This window comes from Natrix helvetica, assembly GCF_964273705.1.
Source record: "Natrix helvetica genome assembly, chromosome: 10".
Classification (NCBI taxonomy): Eukaryota; Metazoa; Chordata; class Lepidosauria; order Squamata; family Natricidae; genus Natrix; species Natrix helvetica.
Window position 1 is genome coordinate 14,826,261 of NC_138561.1, and position 18,117 is coordinate 14,844,377.

The 18,117-nt window shown below is 42.9% G+C and overlaps 1 protein-coding gene across 1 annotated transcript in view; it reads left to right on the forward strand.

Annotated features, from left to right (window-relative positions):
* The first annotated feature begins 704 nt into the window (after positions 1-704).
* The window catches only part of TSHZ3 (teashirt zinc finger homeobox 3), a 102,578-nt gene continuing 85,165 nt past the window's right edge, over positions 705-18,117 (forward strand). The window contains exon 1 of the mRNA XM_081963213.1: positions 705-1,419. Coding sequence (XP_081819339.1) covers positions 1,380-1,419 — 40 coding nt within the window. The 5' untranslated portion in view covers positions 705-1,379. The remainder of the gene's footprint in view (positions 1,420-18,117) is intronic.

Consider the following 18,117-nt stretch of genomic DNA (forward strand, 5'->3'; position numbering starts at 1 on the left):
TGTCCCAAACTGAGTTTTAGACCGAGGAGGGGTTACTAATCGCTCCCTTCCTCTCCTCCCGGGTCTCACAATCGCAACGGGGGATGCGGGAAAACTACAAAGTTTGGGTCTCACCTGCCAGAAAAAAAGGAATTGGGGGGGGTTGTCCTCCTCGGCCATTCAGTGGGGCGCCCTAAAGGGAGACCCCCGCTTCTTGCGGATGGGGTGAACCAACCCACCCTTCAGATGCTGCAGAAGGGCAGACTTTGGCCTCTGGGGGAAGCCTCTCCTCCCTTGTTGAAAGTGTGTGTGGGGGGAGTATGAGAGAAAAAAACTTCCTTGGTTGGTTCCCAGCCCCGGGCAGCGGCGGGGGGGGGAGGAGGAGGCGTCCAGAATGGCGCTAGGCTTGGAGAGGGGAGTTTCTGTCGGAAGAGATAAGCCCCTCCTCCCTCCCTCCCTCGCCACTCCTCCTTTTCCCGGCTCTGAACTTGGGGGAGGGGGGGGAGGGAGGGAATCCGGATGCCCCTCTGCCGCCTGGCCCGCCCCCCCTCCTCTTCCCTTTGCCTCCCCCACTCCCTCCCCGTGCGCTCCCGAGGCGGCTGCCGGGCGAGCTGCAAAAGAGGGAAGGCGCGGCGGCGGCGGCACAGCAGCGGCAGAAGCAGCCAGCAGCAGAAAGAGCGGAGCCGCCCGGCTCTCGCGCTCCCTTCCCAGTTGAAAGTCACGCCGCGCCGCTCTCCTTTTCCCCTCTTCCAGCCCTGCCTGTTGCCGGAGCCGAAGGAAAGCCAGCCTCGCGGAGGAAGTCGAGCCTGGCGGGTCGGAGCGAGGGAGAAGCGCCAGAGAGGAAAAGCCAGGCGCCGATGCCTTGAGGAGCTCCCGGTAGAGCCGGAGGAGGCCAAGGGAGAGGAGCGGGAGGGGGGAGGCCTCCCTCCCCATCCCTCCCGCTCGCCCGGGGAGGGGGCTTCTCCGCCTCCTCCTGGCCGCGGGGCCAGCTGTCAAACTCCGCCGTCCTGCCAGCCGCCGCCGCCACTTGCAGCAGCCCCAGCAGCCTGGCCGCCGCCGCCGCCGCGAACGGGGCAGTCCTTGCGCCCTGCGCTTTCGCGGCTTGCCTCCGCCTCCGTCTCCTCCTCTTCCACCCCAGCGTGCATGCCCAGCGGCGGCGGCGGCAGCGGCGGCAACAGCAGCAACAACAACAACAAAAAAGCAACAGCCGCAGGAGCAGCACCAGCACCAGCAGCAGCAGCAGCAAGCAAGCAGCCCAGCCTGGAGTGGCTCCAGCGGCTTGGAGGAGGAGGAGGAGGGGGCCGCCCTGAAGCCCGTCGCCTTGCCAGCCCTGCCAGCCCGGAGACGCCGCCAGCCACCCGGTCTCCTCCAGGCGCTGCCGGCGGACGCGGCCAGGCAAGATGCCCAGGAGGAAACAGCAAGCGCCCCGGCGCTCGGCAGGTACGAGAAGCGGGCGCTTCGTCTGGGAAGGCAGGGAGGGAGAGGGTGCCCCTTTCTCTTTCCCCCTGCCTTCACCCACCCACCCACCTTCACCCCCGTCCCGGATCCCTTTTGGGAAGAGGGCAATCTGGAACCGGAGAGGCACCAGTCTACCTCCTGGCACGGCTCGCTTTCTCACAACCCCTCCCCCCTTTTCCAGCTTTCTTTTCCTCTTCTTTACTGACCCGACCCAGGTGCCTTTTTTTTCGTTTTAGAGGAAGAGAAGCAGGGGAGGGAAGAGGAGTGGGGTGCCTAGGAAAGGCAGCCCCCCACCCCGTTTAGGAGTTCTTTGCGGGACTTTTGCTTTAAAAGGGAAGCCTTTTGGGGGTCCAGATCTTTCCTAGCGCCACTTGTAACACTGTCCAGGTGGGCTTCTCACCCTCTTTGCAGGGTCCTTTCCTCCCCATCCCACTGCAAAGAAAGGATGGTGGAGCTGTGCTCTCTTCTCCTGCTAGTGGAGGTTTAGGGGGGAGGGTGGAATGATAGGGGTGCATTCCCTCCCTTCAACTTTCTTTCTTGGTTCTTTCTTTAAGGGGTCGGGTGGGCTGAAGGACAAGCAGCTGACAGTCTTCCTCTCCCTTTCCCAAGATTGAGAGGTTACAGGAAATGCGAGCAAAAGGAGCCTGTGCTTTGTCAGATGTCGACAATAATTGTTGGGTTTTTTTTTGCATTTCCTTTCATACTTCCAGAGTTTTGTTTTTATTTTTCTTCTTCCTTTGTTCCCCCTACCATCACACAATTTATCACTTTTTGGGGTATGGCTATACAGGATTTGCAAAACCTGAGATTAAAAGATTTGAGGTATGAATCTAGGCACCCTTTTCTTTGCAGCATCACCTTCTATCTTCCTTCCTTCCTTTCTTTCTTTCTTTCTTTCTTTCTTTCTTTCTTTCTTTCTTTCTTTCTTTCTTTCTTTCTTTCTTTCTTCCTTCCTTCCTTCCTTCCTTCCTCCCTCCCTCCCTCCCTCCCTCCCTCCTTTCCTCCCTCCCTCTCCCTTCACCTTCCTTCCTTCCTCTTTTATATTTTATTGGCAGTCATCTTTAACTCAGGTGGGCCACAATAGAATCTATGACACCAATTCATTGGCCCATTTGCCCTCCTGGATTTGATGGGCTGATTGAGGGCAGATCATCTGTTTGCTTTTCATTCATTCCCCATAAACCTGGAGAAATCACTTGCCATGGTAACAGTGACTCCATATGACGTCAGGCGTGTGGCCTTTGAAGCAGGGTCAGTATAACTTTTGTTGGAGCGATGGTTTACCTCTACCACATGCAGTGTGTCTGTGGGCCTTGGGTTTTTACAAGGACTTGTGCTACTAAGGATGGTTGGGGGTGGGGGAGGGAACTCCTAGTTCTTGCAGAAGGAAGGCATATTTTACAGTATCTTCTAGGAAATATCTTGATCTGCAAGATTACAACTTAGGGAGGTTTTTGTAGGTGGCACTTTTTAAGACATTATTGATATATCTCATAGAGCCAAGACTTCACTATCGTAACTTATTTCTCCCCAAGCAGGTTTCTGTTTATTGCCACCTTTGCCCCTTGCCCCCCCACCCCAAAGGGAAGAGACTTCTCCTCCCATCCCACCCCCTCTGTTGAGCATCATTTAAACATCTGGGAAGTTTACCATCCTCCCGTATAGTGTGTGAAAAGACATGCACACACATACAAATTTCATTGTGAAAATGCTTTCTGGATGAATATGAGTTTTGCTTCCAAACAGATTCACAATTCTGTTTTATGAAATGGAATTTTATTTTATTGAAAAAAAAAATATTTTGCTTAAAATGAAAAGGCCGCCTTGCAAACTGGGGTCCATTTCAAGGTGAAGCTAGGTCTTATTCTTCAGGTTGAACCAACTGTGAAAAGTCACACCAAACAGGAGCAAAAAGTTTCTAGTCCCTAAGCTTTGAGGTTGGAGTGGGTGGGGATGGTTATGATTGTTGGGTTCTATGGTTGGATGTGTGATTTGCTTGTGAAAGTTTAGTTTCTCTTTTCTTTTCAATCCAGAACTGGGTATGAGTCATTTCTTCTCTGTGTGTCTTATTGAGAAAAACTAAAGTGTCCCTTTTTTTAAGGGTTATTTATTTATTAGGCTTTATTAGGCTAAATAAAATGCAAAGGTTAGCAAAGCCTGTTTTGCCAACATGCTAAATTACTGTAAAACAATTATCAAATCTAGCCAGGAGCCTTTCTTTCTTTCTTTCTTTCTTTCTTTCTTTCTTTCTTTCTTTCTTTCTTTCTTTCTTTCTTTCTTTCTTTCTTTCTTTTGTTCAGATGTCCTAAAATAGTGTATCTCTTTCTCTTTATAGTTCTAATAAGCGAAACATCGCACATTAGTGAAGACAATTCATTTCCTTTTTTTTAAAAAAAGATTATAGGTAGGTTTAATAGGAAATGGAAGAACAGACCTGCTCTATCAAATCGTCCTGTCAAAATGACTTTGTTTCATATTTGATTTTATTGTCTCTCTCCTGACAGGCACATTTATCAATAGCTTAATAGTCAATCCGATGTTGGCAGAGTGAATGCTTTCATTCTTTCCCCCACATTCGGTTTGGCTTGATCAAAATAATGCCTTTGGTTGGTGGTCCTACGGGCTGCTGGAGAGAAGGCATGGAAAACTCTGCTTATTTAGGGTAGGGGGAGTACAGCTGCCACTGGGAAGCACAAATGAGCCTGAAGTTAATGGTGTTTTCTAACATTAATACACTGCAAAGTTCTAAGATTCATGGCTGCTCTTTGGGTGCATTTTGGAGGGATGACAAATTTACTGCTTTGTAGTGATAGAGCAAATAATGAGTGTGTGTTTGGTGTGTGTGTGTGTGTATTGTAGAGAAAGCACACACAAAATGTATCGCTTTGTAGTGATAGAGCAAATAATGTGTGCGTGTGTGGGTTTACATGTGTTGGAGAGAAAGCACACACACACACACACACAAACACACTTGCGTTGATTCATCTTTCAGGAAATTCAGTCTTCCAGGCAAGCTTGAAAAATATTCTTGGAAAGATCTACCCACCCACCTACCCCATTCTCTGTCTCTCTCCTTTATTCTCTCTTCTCTCACTTCCTCCTCCAAATGGAAAGGTCCGTTCAGCCATAAAAAAAATGAAAGAAGCAAAGTTGTTTTGCTAGCTTCATTAGTGTTCACCTAATTAGCTGTAAACCTGATGGATTCCTGACAGCTTTAATGATTGGAGATGACAAGCTCCACGCAGTGTCATCCAGCGGAATTAGGTTTGGAACTAGTTTGATGTAATCAAGTTGATATTACACGGTCCTGGTTGCCTTTAGTTGAGCATTAACTCAATTTTCTGCTGCAGGTGACAAATGGGTTTTGGTACCTGGATAATCATGTCATAGGAATTAGGGCCCTCATAATGGTCTGGGGTAGAATAACAACAACAAGGCACTCCTGGCTGCATGGCCAGCTTGCTGTGCAGAGCACAGGCAGGTGTGCAAATTCTTTGTGTTTTCGGCTCAGAGGGTTCACACTGCAAGGGAGAAGACTGAATCTGTCCCCAAAGACTCCGGAATCAGTGGAAAGGACATGGTGGGTTTGTTGACTTTAGGTTCCCAGGTGAAATGGTGCGGACAGAACTGATAGATAAGGAGGAGCTGAGAAAGGCTGCTAGGAGTATAAGGTGGATTTGGGAAGTTAGGCTAAAAGATGGTGTACATTGAGAGAAGGTGCAGAATAACAGGTCTCTGTTTAGGAAAGCCGAGGATCTTATATGAATCGACGACAATCGAGATGATCGGTTGGAAATGACACCTGTTCATGTATTTAAATGCTTAAAATATAAAGCATATGTCTTTTCAGATGGTGATGGTGGGGGGTGGGGAAGATGTGGCTATAATCATATTTTGGGGGAGGAAGGAGAATAAATGAGGTCTCTGCTCCCAAGATGTAATTTGGAGAAGAGGCCTGGTTTTTTGCCCTATTCAGATGCATCCTGATTTTGATCCTCTTCCGGGGACTTTGGGAGAAAGGTGCTGAGATTAAAAGAGCCGAGGTATGAATCTAGACACCCTCAACTGAGAGATCCCACCTGAGACTTTAAAAGAAATGGAAAATAATGTTTGATGCTTGGCAAAACACTTGGGTGGGAGCCCGAATGATGTACTTCTAAGGACAACTTTGCCTTGGACTGCTACTGTCTCTGGCTCGCACTGCTCTATGGGTTGAGATGTCGTCTCCAGAATTGTGTGTGGGGTGTTGTATGGGTGTGTGTTTAATAAATAAAAAAAAACCTTGAAAGTGACTTTTTAACTTCGGCCACAGAAGGTGGAGAAATGGGATGTTTGTTTGTTTTTCTGCCTCCCTCGGTTTCCTTCTGTTGTATTTTGGATTTTTAACTGTCTTGAACCACTTTTGTTGATGCAAAACGCAGTGCAGCTGGCAACTTTTCAGAGGTAGAAAGTGAGATGTGAATGAATGCAACATATCTAATTTTCCCTCTTCAGTTCCAGCAGTTCAGGCAACTGAAATTCACCTGAGCTTCTATTTTACAAGTAGCTTTGTGCCGGCGATTTTGAGCAGCAAAATATAAGAAACAAAACAATTTGTGATCCTTTCCTTTGCAACCTGACCTGCTACCTTCCTTCCTTCCTTCCTTCCTTCCTTCCTTCCTTCCTTCCTTCCTTCCTTCCTTCCTTCCTCCCTCCCTCCCTCCCTCCCTCCCTCCCTCCCTTCCTTCCCAGATTCTTCCCAACAGGAAGCTGACAAAATGATTAGTTATAGTTGCCCTTTGCTTATTCCACACTCCCCCCCCCATCCTGCAAAGTATTAGGAACAATTACAAACAAAAAGAGAGGAAAAAGGACCTGGGCACCGTCCCCTCCCCAAAGCAATCCTAATTCTGCTGAAAAGCTGGTTGGAAAAGAGAATTTTCTGGAATCAGCTGACATGACTCCTATTAGCTTGACAGCTGTCAATTAGCTCTTCAGTGTTCTCCTGGGCCACTAGTTTATTGTGTGCTGTTGATGTTGTCATTTTCGTCTCCGTTTTGCCTTGAGCGCTGTGATGAGCTGGAGTGAAATAGTCAATATCTGATGTATCAGCAGTTATTTCTTAACATTGACTCGCGAGTCTGCATTCCCCCCCACTTTTTTTTTAAACCTATACTAAAGATTGTTTTGTAAAGTGATTAGAATGAATTGTGACTGCTGCAGGGTTATGGGGGAATGCAGTCTATTGCTGTGTTCAATGTGAGGTAGCAAGATTATCTTCAGTTTTCCCTCTTTGCCAAGGCTGTTTCTGTGATCAGGGAGAACGCTGGGAAGGAAGACGCTATTTCTGGGCTCAAGATCCCTTTCAGAGCTAAGCAAATTGGGGGGGGGGGAGCTTGCACCATTGTGGGTGTACAAATGGGTTAGTAAAAGGGTGAATAAAAAAGAAATTATTCACACCTTGGACAGAAATAGAGAACCTATCCTGTATACTCCAAGCTGTCGGTACCCCTCACATGGCTTTATGGTCCTGACAATTTAGAAGGCAATCCGCCTGTAGATTTTATTTACAGTTCAAAGGGATCTCCCAATTTTTAATATCAGGCAGAAATTAGCAACCATTTCTCAGTGTGACGTTACTACGAATTTGGCAGATATGCCTAGAAACCGTGGCTGTAAAAAAAAAAAAATCGCATCATCTTAACATAATTTTCAAAATCATTAGGTATTATATATAAAAACAGCCACTTCCAATAGTAAATCCATGGAATCCTTTTCATTTTTTTCAGTGACACTCCCAAATTATGGCTTATCGGTTGAAATATATATATATTTTTAAGAAGAATCTGAAGGCGAATGCAATATATGGCATTTAATAATAATAGTGATATAGACTGGTTCATCTAGACAGATAATATGCAGTTGTAATTAGAGGGGATAGACAGGCATTCATTTTTAAATTCTTTGACACATGCATAAAATTGTCATCTTATCTTATTCTATGACTATTTTATGTTAGCTTGATAAAGTGTCCTGATACTTAAATGTCTCTAAGCCTTTCTTTCTTTTTTCTTTCTTTTTTAAAAACCAGACAGATTAATTCTAGTTTCCAGCATTGGCAGACTCATTAAATTAATTTCCTAAATCTGACTAAACAGAGAATGTCTTGTATTTCAGTAACACATAACAAGAGGGAAGGAACACATCATTTGATTAGGCTGTTCTTGTTTTAAAATGTTTTTTTTTTAAAAAAAAGATTTAGAAAGAAAATGGAATGGCTTGAATGCATCTATAAACCTATGAATTATAATTTGGATAAATTTTGAGGAAAACATGATGTTAATTTATCTCAAAAATAAAAATCCAGTGTTAATGGCTTCCTTCCTTCCTTCCTTCCTTCCTTCCTTCCTTCCTTCCTTCCTTCCTTCCTTCCTACCTTCCTTCCACCAGCCACTGAGGTTAACATGTAAGGAGAAAAATAATCAAGAGACTTCTGAGTATTTGCCAGTTTTCTAGCATTACATAAGTTTCATTACAAATAATGGACATTGAAGAATAATTTAGTCTTTCATGTTATCAGGTCTCTTCCTAACTGATTGTTGCTCTTTTCTTTTGGTCTATAAAAATACATTTTAGTTGTTTAGTTTCTTGGGTAGAGTCTGTCATATTTCCCAGTTCAACTTTCAGCCAGTAAAATCTAGCTGAACTTCTTAGAACAAGGCTATCATTCCCCCCGCCTCCTTTTAAAAAATCCACTTATTTTTGTATCTCATGCCACGTTTGAAATTATAGCATCTTCTTAACAAGGCTGGTGCTCAGATTGAGAGGTCAAAGGGCCATGCTGCATAGCCTGTATTGGAGAATTGGGAAGGCAGGTGGAAAACCTTGTCCGAACTGTGGACCGGCATAATATTTTTTGTTAAGAAAAAAAAAAAGATATTGTTCTACATTTTAAGATGCCTGGGATGCATTAATATTCAGTATTTCATTTTCATCATTAAACTGGGTCCAATATCCCACCCTCTCGTGTGCTCTTTGTAGAATTCAGGTTGCATAAAACAGGCCTTTTTTTTAAATGAACAATTTAATGTAAATGGGATCTGAATTTAAATTAATATTAATGAAGCTTTGAGTGAATTTATTTTGCATACACAAAGAATTGTGACTCTTTCACCCATATACTCTTGTGTCTGTATTTAAAAGCACGTTTTGATAGGAAGGCTGGTTAACTTTTCTTTTTTTCTTTTTTAAAAAATCTTTTGCTCTATTGTTTTTAGTGCACGGATACAAATGTTCTGTAAACGTTTTAATACCTTTGTCTCCTTGTTAGAGAAGCGTTAGGCAGAACATCCCTTTGCAAACCTGAGCATCGCTTGTTTGTTTGTTTGTTTTTAAATCTCCATTTTTAGTAACTCTTTCTTGTTTTAATTTTGACTTTAGTCTTGCCCTAATGCTTTGAAAGGTTGTTTTGAATATTAGTTAGCGGAGTGTAGATGTTTCCTCCTTATCTGATACATTATGTATCCTGCCATGATAGGGAGGTTTCATAATTAATTCTGTTAAATATAATTGCTGTAATCACTTTGATGCTACACATAATAAAAGTGAACGTGGTAGGGTTATGAAAAAAATATATAAACACTTTTAACAAGTGTTTAACAAAAAAACTATAAACACTTTTGAATCAAGGTCATAAACGCACGTGGCGTCTGAATTTTGTTTGCCTTTCCTTAGTCAATGCAACATTTTTGACCGCCTTCACGGGTTCCATGCAAACAAGTGGATATTTCTAAAAAATGAAGAACATTTTCTTCTGAATATTTCGACCCATTTCTTCTGCCCCATGGCTGCCCCATGCAGAAGCTAGGAGAATATCAACTGAATAAGCAAATGGGTTGCGAAGTAGTTATAAACGAAATAGAAATGGAACCTGTGTTGTGCCTGGGAGTGAGGCATGATGGGAAATTCATCCTTACGCTTCAGTTCTCGCCTAAGCCCTTCCCACATCCTAGATTTAGTTAAAAAGACTAAATCCCAGACAGACAAGAAATACGCGTTAATGTGCTCTTTTAACTCCCTTCCGCTCTTTTTAATGAGGAGCGGTGGATATTTCTTTGGAAATACCGTTGTCCACGAGGAGGAAATGAAAACATGTATCAGACAGGAATGTACACGAAGATCCTGGATTCTGAGCGAAAGACGTTTAATGAGTCCGTTGTTCTTAATTAGTTGCACACCATGCTTAATACTGCAAAGGTCACTTGATTTTACGATCTCCCCTCAAATGCGACTTTGTAAGTTTCTTCTCAATTTATATTTTACGGCCTTGTGTTTTCCCGAGGAGAGAGGTGAGACGGTGGGAAGGAGGGCTGGCCTACCAGTTGTAGGGCGAAGGGTTGGGCCCAACACAGGATGTGCGGGTGTCTTTGGGCATGCTGGACGAATTTAATTTCTGAAAGCTGAACAAACAAAATCCTGGCCATCCCGTTAGCAAATTGTTCTCAAGCGAAGGACAGGGGACGCGGGTTTTTTTTTTTAAAGTATCTCTGGGCTTTATGCCCGTGAGTCCTTTCCTTGCTAGGTCAACCTTGCTGCCTGAGGGCCAAATCTCAGCAGGCGTCTCCGGCACGCTTGGCGAGAGCAGCTGAGACTGGCAGCCATCACTCATGCCTCTGTGACACCGAGTCTGTTTTTGATGGCAGAGAATGATAAAAAGGCCTGGAACTATAGAGCCCCTGTAATCAGGGCCAGCGCTGATATCCGTTTCAACTTTGACAGCTTCTTCCTTTTCTATTTTCACCGCCAAGATTGTCTCAACTCCTTTTTTTTTTTTTGACTCCCTTTTCTTTCTTTCTTGTTTCATGTACTTGATCATTTTCAGATGCTGGGAATGAGTCTGTTTTTTTCTTTTCCTTCTTCTTTTTCTTCCCAAACCCCCCACCGGAAAGGGAGGGGAACGCTGAATGCTCCTTTTGGAGCTGGGCAGGTGTGAGCAGGAATGTGTGTGTGTGTCTGTACATACATATGTGTGTATGTATGTATGTATGTATGTATGTATGTATGTATGTATGTATGTACATATATACATACCTTTATTTATTTATCAGCACAAATACAACACTAACACAAATACATATATATGTATGTATGTATGTATGTTTATATGTATATGTATATATATATATATGTATGTATGTATGTATGTATGTATGTATGTATGTATGTATGTATGTATGTATGTATTATGCTGTGAGCCTGTTGCTAATTAATGTTCCTCCATAAGATTCTGTCGGAGTTGAGTAATGTTTTTGATCTTTATGCCTGATAACTGCATACTTAATGAGATTTCAAAGCTGTGAGTGCAGCTCGTACAATTATTGACAGATGCCTTTTCTTTGCCATTGGGTTCAGCATCATAAATCCTCTTGCGGTAATGAGGTTCAGAAGTGCCACCCTGCCAGTGAGCTAATGAAAGGAGGGGAGGGAGGGAGGGGAGGGAAGGGAAGGGAAGGAAAGAGGAAAGGAGGGGAGGGAGGAAGGAGGGAGGGAGGATGGGTTGGTGGGTGGGAGGGGAGAAGCGAACGTGTGCCTGACACATTTTTTCCCTTTTAAAATTTACTATGCTGGTGTCAAGCTGTGGGACAATTACTTCAAACATGCTAATTTTTATCTTGCTTTCAATGTCAGGCTTGCTTGTGGTCTCTGCATTGCACTCTCTCCCCGCGCAGCTCCTTTTCCTTCCTTCTCCCCCCCCCCTCTCACTTGCCTCTCCCTAATAATAAATAAAAATCACATTTAACATTTTTTAGCATGGATCATAACTGCCAAGGACTTTGATAGATGCATGTTCTTTAAGCTCTCTCTCCCCCTCTCCTTTCATTTTTTTTGGGGGGGGAAGGGGGCAGCTTCCCTTCAGCAATTGGACTTCCTCTCTCCCTCTCCCTCTCCCTCCCCCCTCTCTCTTTTGGTGTGGGGGGAGGTAGCATGGAGAGGATTTTTTTTTTGTAAAAAAAAAAAAAAGCAAAACAAAACAACCCACCCCTTGAGGGAAGAGGAAGGGAATGCACAAACTCCATGGGCCTCTTGTCAGTTTTGTCCTCCCCCGGACCACTTGAAATCTCGTAGATTTCATTTTTTGACTCGAGGAACGAAATCCTGGTGGAGAAGCTTTGCGCTGTGCCAAAGACTCGATTTCCGTTTCAGCAGAGCTATATATCACTGACCCACCCTTCCCTTGTGACAGAATGACAGGTGTCATTTATCAAACGCAGCCTGCCAAACAGCAGGGAGGGGTGTGGGTTTCGGGAAAAGGAGAGGGGGGGGAGGGAGCCGGATGCAAGTTCCCAGGGAATTCTTGGGGAGGGTGGCGGTGATGCTGTCTAGCTCCTTTCAGAGCAGCTTCTTAGAACAGGGAAGACTTGAGAAAAGGTTGACACCTTCTCTTGAACCAAAAAGGAGCCTTGATGGAGCGACCTGCTTAGTTCTAAGCTTGAGGTCAACTTCTAAGCCCTCCTCTCTCATTTTGGGGTGGTGGGGAGGGATGACTTCTCGGTGAAAGGAGAAAGGGTATCATTGACAGGTATCATTCAAAGAGCTGGAGGTTGTGTAAATGAATCCAGGCGAGCTCTGTGTCACTTGCTTCAGACATCCATGATTTGAAGATGGATGTTCTTAAAAAAAAAGATTGATGGTGGATAAGCAAGAGTGTGGCGCCATTTATCATTTTGAATATTATTTAGACTCACCGCAGAAAGCTGTAACTTGAGAGTCAGAGGAGCTGGGGCACCAAGAGGTCTAAATGTCCACATTTTTGATGGATGGACTTTCCTCCCCCCACCCTCCCTGCATTCCCCCTTCTCTGCTCAGCTGCACTTTTTCTCTTATTGTTTGTTACCAGATACCACCAGTCGATTGTTGAACAGGAGCCCTTAATCTTGTTTTTGAGGGACCAGACAATTTTGTAGGTATGGAAAACAAAGGGTTTCATGATAAGAATCTTGGATCATAATAATTAGGTAAACAGGCAAAGAATAGAAGCAGAGTCACCGCTTGTATGATTTTGCACTTGGTGAACTATGAAGTGGAGAGAAATCTTTCTGAACAGTGTTCTGAGGAATATCAAGAGAAGCCGAACCACGTCTACTCAACTACTGGTTGAGTACAACAAATGAAATTTCTCCAGGATGGCCTGGAAAACAGAGTCAGCCTACAAAAGTGAAGGTTAGCTTAGTAACAGGGAAATCACTCTTTTGCCAACATAAATTTCTGTGGTGTGTCAAAACATTTAAGCACAAACAAATCAGAATGGAATGCCAAATAAGACCGTCTTCTCCATTTTGAAATCTAGTGTTAAAAACATCCGTTGATTACACTTAAGCGTTGCCCAGCTTAATGTCCACACGAACCTGGGTCTCCTTGTGATTATCTCAAGTAATGTCATATTTCTGGCGCTGTTCGTGGGATACTCTTGTTGTTGTTGTTGTTGTTCCTAAACAGCCTGTTATCGTTTTCAGGAAGAGTGAAGTCTTAAAACCTGGGAGAAATTCTGGGTTCGGGCTTAGAATGGTATTTGTTAGAGCTGTAGATTGTATTAAAAACGTATCGTATTTATAATTGCAAAGCATTCAGAATGGAAGCAGTGCAGTCATGTGTGCTACCAGAATTAAGAAATCGGTTAAGTAGGAAGTAGCCATTTCATCGGATTTGTCTCTCCGAGCTGGCCCTTCCTTGATGTGGTGTCCATCAGATGTGATATGATGGGATTGCAGCTCTTAACATTTCCAACAGAGAGCTGCAATTTCAGGAAATCAAGTTCTAACCCAATACGGTTAGTGATTCTTCATGGTTGTAGGTGAAACCAGAGATCTTTCATCACCTGGTACATGGGATTGCATGCAAACTGTTTGCTCTGCTCCTCATCTAGACTTATCAGGAAAAAAAGAGATCCAGGATCGGCTTATATATTTTATTTTTATTTATTTTATTTATTTTGTCAAGCATGTATTAGATAATATATATAAGTATGAGCATGATTTTGGATACATGAAATGGATATGAATAAAAAGAAACATCAGGACAGGGACAGGAGGCACGCTGGTGCGCTTATGCACGCCCCTTACAGACCTCTTAGGAATGTGATGAGATCCACAGTAGACAGTCTAAGGTTAAAGTTTTGGGGGTTTGGGGAAGAAACCTCAGAGTCAGGTAGAACATTCCAGGCATTTACCACTCTGTTGCTGAGGTCGTATTTTCTGCAATCAAGTTTGGAGCGGTTTACCATCAGTTTTTATCTATTGTGTGCTCGTGTGTTGTTGTGGTTGAAGCTGAAGTAACATATGTTATCATGCAAATTCTCCTGCAGTGTATTTTCATGGATGACCTTATGGAATGGTCCCGTCCCTCCCACAAAATGTGGATCTTGGATTGTTTGAATACACTATAGGCAAATTTATTATTTATTTCTTTGGATTTATAAACCGCCCCCTCTCCCAAAAAGGGACTCGCTTACACTTAGCTATAGTTAACTGAATTATAGTTTGTTTAATTAGCTTACCATGACACAATGAATCCTAAACTGACTACAGAAGCTAACGTATTTTTTGGGTTAGGATGTAGTCCAGCTGGTTGGGTGGGTTTATTTTTATTGCGTTGAAATCTGCCTCCGTGGGCAGAATCCTTTTTCTCTGGTGGACTGACTTCCTGCATGGTTAACAACCTTGACATAGACTTTCCAGAAAAGCGAGTGTTTTTTCCCCAGGAATTCCGCCTTGTAGGAATTTTGCATTTATACAATACCTGAGTAAACGAATGATTGTGACTCAACCCGCCCTGTAAGTAGCTTGAGAATGAGACTCCGTAATTTGTGTCAGTTTTCCGTATCAGCTTTTAGATTCCCGTGTATGAAATTTAAGGCTGAAAACAACAACAGCAACAAAAAAAGAACAGTTAGTAAATCAAGTAAGGTTTCCTTGTTTTCAAGGAATCGTGTTTTGCACATCTAGTGCAGAAATGGCACTGAGTCATAGGGATAAAATAAATAAAAAACAACTTCCAATGACTACCGATCAGCCGTTTTCAGTTTCATTTTATCCATTTTCTCGAACCCTCGAGTTCTGTTTTGTTACTCTGAGGAATGTATTCTAAAGTTAACTCCAAAACGTGCATGTCTTTGTGCTGGCTTTTCCTCATATTAACAATTTGTTTTCCCTTTGGACTAATGCAGTGCATGTTTGTATTTGCTCATACATCCCATATTCAGGGACTTTGCACAGAGCAAATTTTAGAGGAGAATCAAGGTGCAGCTTGTTTGCAGATGTGAAATGCAAAATTAAATAAGTCTGCATTCCCACTTCTGACCCATGGAGAGGGCATTCTAGAGAGAAAATCCCTTGATTTGTGCTGTCTTCTGGCAGAAGCGGGCATGTGACTCCATAGATCCATGGAGTATATGTCATTGGCACAGCCTTAGTGCAAACAGCATGAATTGGCTCCATGTTTCTGCAGATCAAACAACCCCAGATGATTCAAAGGAGATTGTGAGCCAGAGAATCAAAGACGGTATTGCTATCTTCTAGGAATATCCTTCTTTTACCTAAAGTTTCTGTGCTAAATTTACTTAGACTGGGTTTTTTTTAAAAAAATTGGTCGTTCATTCGTTTTATGGATGTTAGAGAAAAGTATGAGAAGTTGTGCTTCTTCTAAAAGGCAACTGGAATAGGTTGGAGAAATTCCAGTTGTCTTTTGGGGGGGTGGGGGAACCCACCTTTGGGAGTCAGAAGTTGGTTGGGAGAAGAAAGTGAGCTAGAAAAGGTGTGGAGATATCCAACTTTGCACCAGAGAGTGTAGCCCATGCTATCGTTTCTCCACCTGCCATGCCATGTGTGAATTGAGTCCATCACACTGACCTTCTGAAGGTATGCTGCATGTTAGTATCAGTGGACACATTTATCTTGCTTTTTCACTCATAAGACGAATATATATTCTCAGTGGTGGTATTCAGCCAGTTAGCACCACTTCAGAAGAGCCAATTGTTAAGTTTCTGGGCAGTTTAGTGAACTGGTTGTTGGCAGAGAACCAGTTGTTAAATTGTTTGAATCCCACCACCGTATATATTCCTTCCCAAACTTGGTGTCCTCCAAATAGCTTTGAGACTGCAACGACCATCATTTCTGATCAGCTGGAGGTAAAGAGGTGGAATAATCCAAATAGCACCATTCTTACTGAATGCCAGTTGAACTTTTGATTGAGAAAACCTTCCAGAAATCTGGAGGAAAGGGATGAGCGGAGTAACATGCCCATAGGCTGAGTTTCTAGTGTGTGTTTGTGTGAATCTGTGGGGAAGGAGCAAGGGGGGGAGGGACAAATGATGACATGTATTGTCATCATGTCTTTGCACAATGGTATGATGTACTGCAGATGTCAGATGTAATGGTAGCATTGCCTATTTGTACCTCTTCTCAATACTGTCATGACACGTGTGGATATGATAGTAACTTGTTACCGATGTAATCTTATGTCTTGGTGAGTATGTATATCGATATATAAGTAAGCAAAGCCGGGAGCTGCTATGTATATTATTCATATTCCAATAATATAACACTATGCCTTGGGAATGAATTATGTCATTTCTCTAAACAAGGCAATGTTAAGGTTGATTAATTAATGACTTAAGATCATTCTATCACAGAAAGGAAGATGATATGTGCTTGAGGCTCAAACCGGCACATCTGGATCCTTAGAGAAACCTGAAAATGGGACACTTTCTAATTTGTTTCTAACACATTTCGATCCCACACAGTCTCTTTAGCAGAGAAGAAAGGGAATATTTACTATTTGGTAGGAGACATAAAGTGCAACCTTCAGCTGCTGAGGATATCAATATTGTCAAGGTAATTTCAGAAAAGCCAGGCTGTCCTTGCCGGTCTTGGCTACCCTCCAGATACCGGGACTTCAACTCTTAGAATTTTCTGCCCGTCTGATGATTGCTAAGAATTTAGACTGTTGAATGTCTCGTGTCTGAACTGGCAAAGTTCAGTCTAAACAAAGATCAGAAAAGTCCAAACTTTCTTCTTCTTCTTCTTCTTCTTCTTCTTCTTCTTCTTCTTCTTCTTCTTCTTCTTCTTCTTCTTCTTCTTCTTCTTCTTCTTCTTCTTCTCTCCTCCTCCTCCTCCTCCTCCTCCTCCTCCTCCTCCTCCTCCTCCTCCTTTTCATTCTTCTCTTAATAACACATCTGTACATATGAGGAAATGGCTTTCCTTCTTTATTCTCCTTTTTCCTTACTTGAGTCAACTTTAGGTGGAAGGAGGAAGATTGGGTAGACTTGAGAAGCATCAAACGCTAGGAAAGACTATCACACAAGCAAGTGAGAATGGTGGATTTGTGTATACTAGAATTCAAGTAGTAAATAAAATACCTTCTTACTGGAAATCCCCCCAGACCTTTCCAGTGGGGCTTCATCTTTATATTTTGATGAATGAAATCTGCTAAATGTCAGCATCATGCATGAATGTTAATAAACCCCATTGACTGAGAAGCGCCTGAAAACTATACTATACTTTTCAATCATGTAATTCTAGCTGGGCGATCACAGCTATCAAATGAGGATGAGGAATACTGCATGGAAACTGCAAGAATTTCTCTGCTTATGCAGTTTTCCCCAAAATACCCTTTCCTCCAGATTTTCTTTCTTCAATTACTTGCACGTCCTGCTTTTCACTTATTTAACAGGGACCTTTAAAAAACAAAACTCAAGCCATTCTTTGTAATAGCATGCACCTTTGAGTTTTGGGGGTCTCCATTCCTTTAATTCTTTTTACATTACTTATATATTCTTATGAGGAATCACACCCCTGTATAGAATGGACCAATTTATAAGTGGAATAAATAAATGATATTTAATCAGATGTTTCAGCCATGCAGAAGCAACTCCTGTACTAAGGTTGCATTATTCCTGGTTTTTTGTTTTTTTTTAAAAAAACACATTTTATCTATGAAGACTATCAGGGAGATGGTTGATGGTGGTATTGGAATGAGGCTAAAATGTTCTGCCATAAATCCTTATTTCTAAACTTTAACCACTACATTTTGGCAGTGCAATGTGGAGATACTTCAATGGGTTTCCCGAAGGCATCAGGAGGCTCCAGGGTATCCTGACTTGTCTTAAGTTTTTCTTCTAGGGTTTTTGTTTTTTTTGGTAGTCAGGTACAGAAGACAGATGTAATTATGGCACTTGGATTAGAATTTCAAATGCCATTTAAGATAGCTGTGCTGTTTCGTTTCCTCCACGGATGCATCTTTTCTGACTTCTTGTGCAAAGGAAGCATGTGTGAACGCGTGTGTAGGAGAAAGAGAGACGGAATATGAGAAACCATTTGAGTTTAACAGAGGAAGAAGTATCTAGGCGGAGAAGAGAAAAAGGTCATATATCTATGCATTTCAGAATGTCTTTTATTAGAAAATACTGTAGTCCCTTTATTTTTGTCTGCCCCATGGCTAGAAATCACAATTTTTGCCACAAAGTTCTTGCCATTCCTGTGGCTGCCTAGATCTCATAAAAATAGTTCTCGTTCTCTCTCTCTCTCTCTCTCTCTCTCTCTCTCTCTCTCTCTCTCTCTCTCTCTCTCTCTCTCTCTCTCTCTCTCTCTCTCTCTCTCTCTCTCTCTCGTTCTCTCTCTCTCTCTCTCTCTCTCTCTCTCTCTCTCT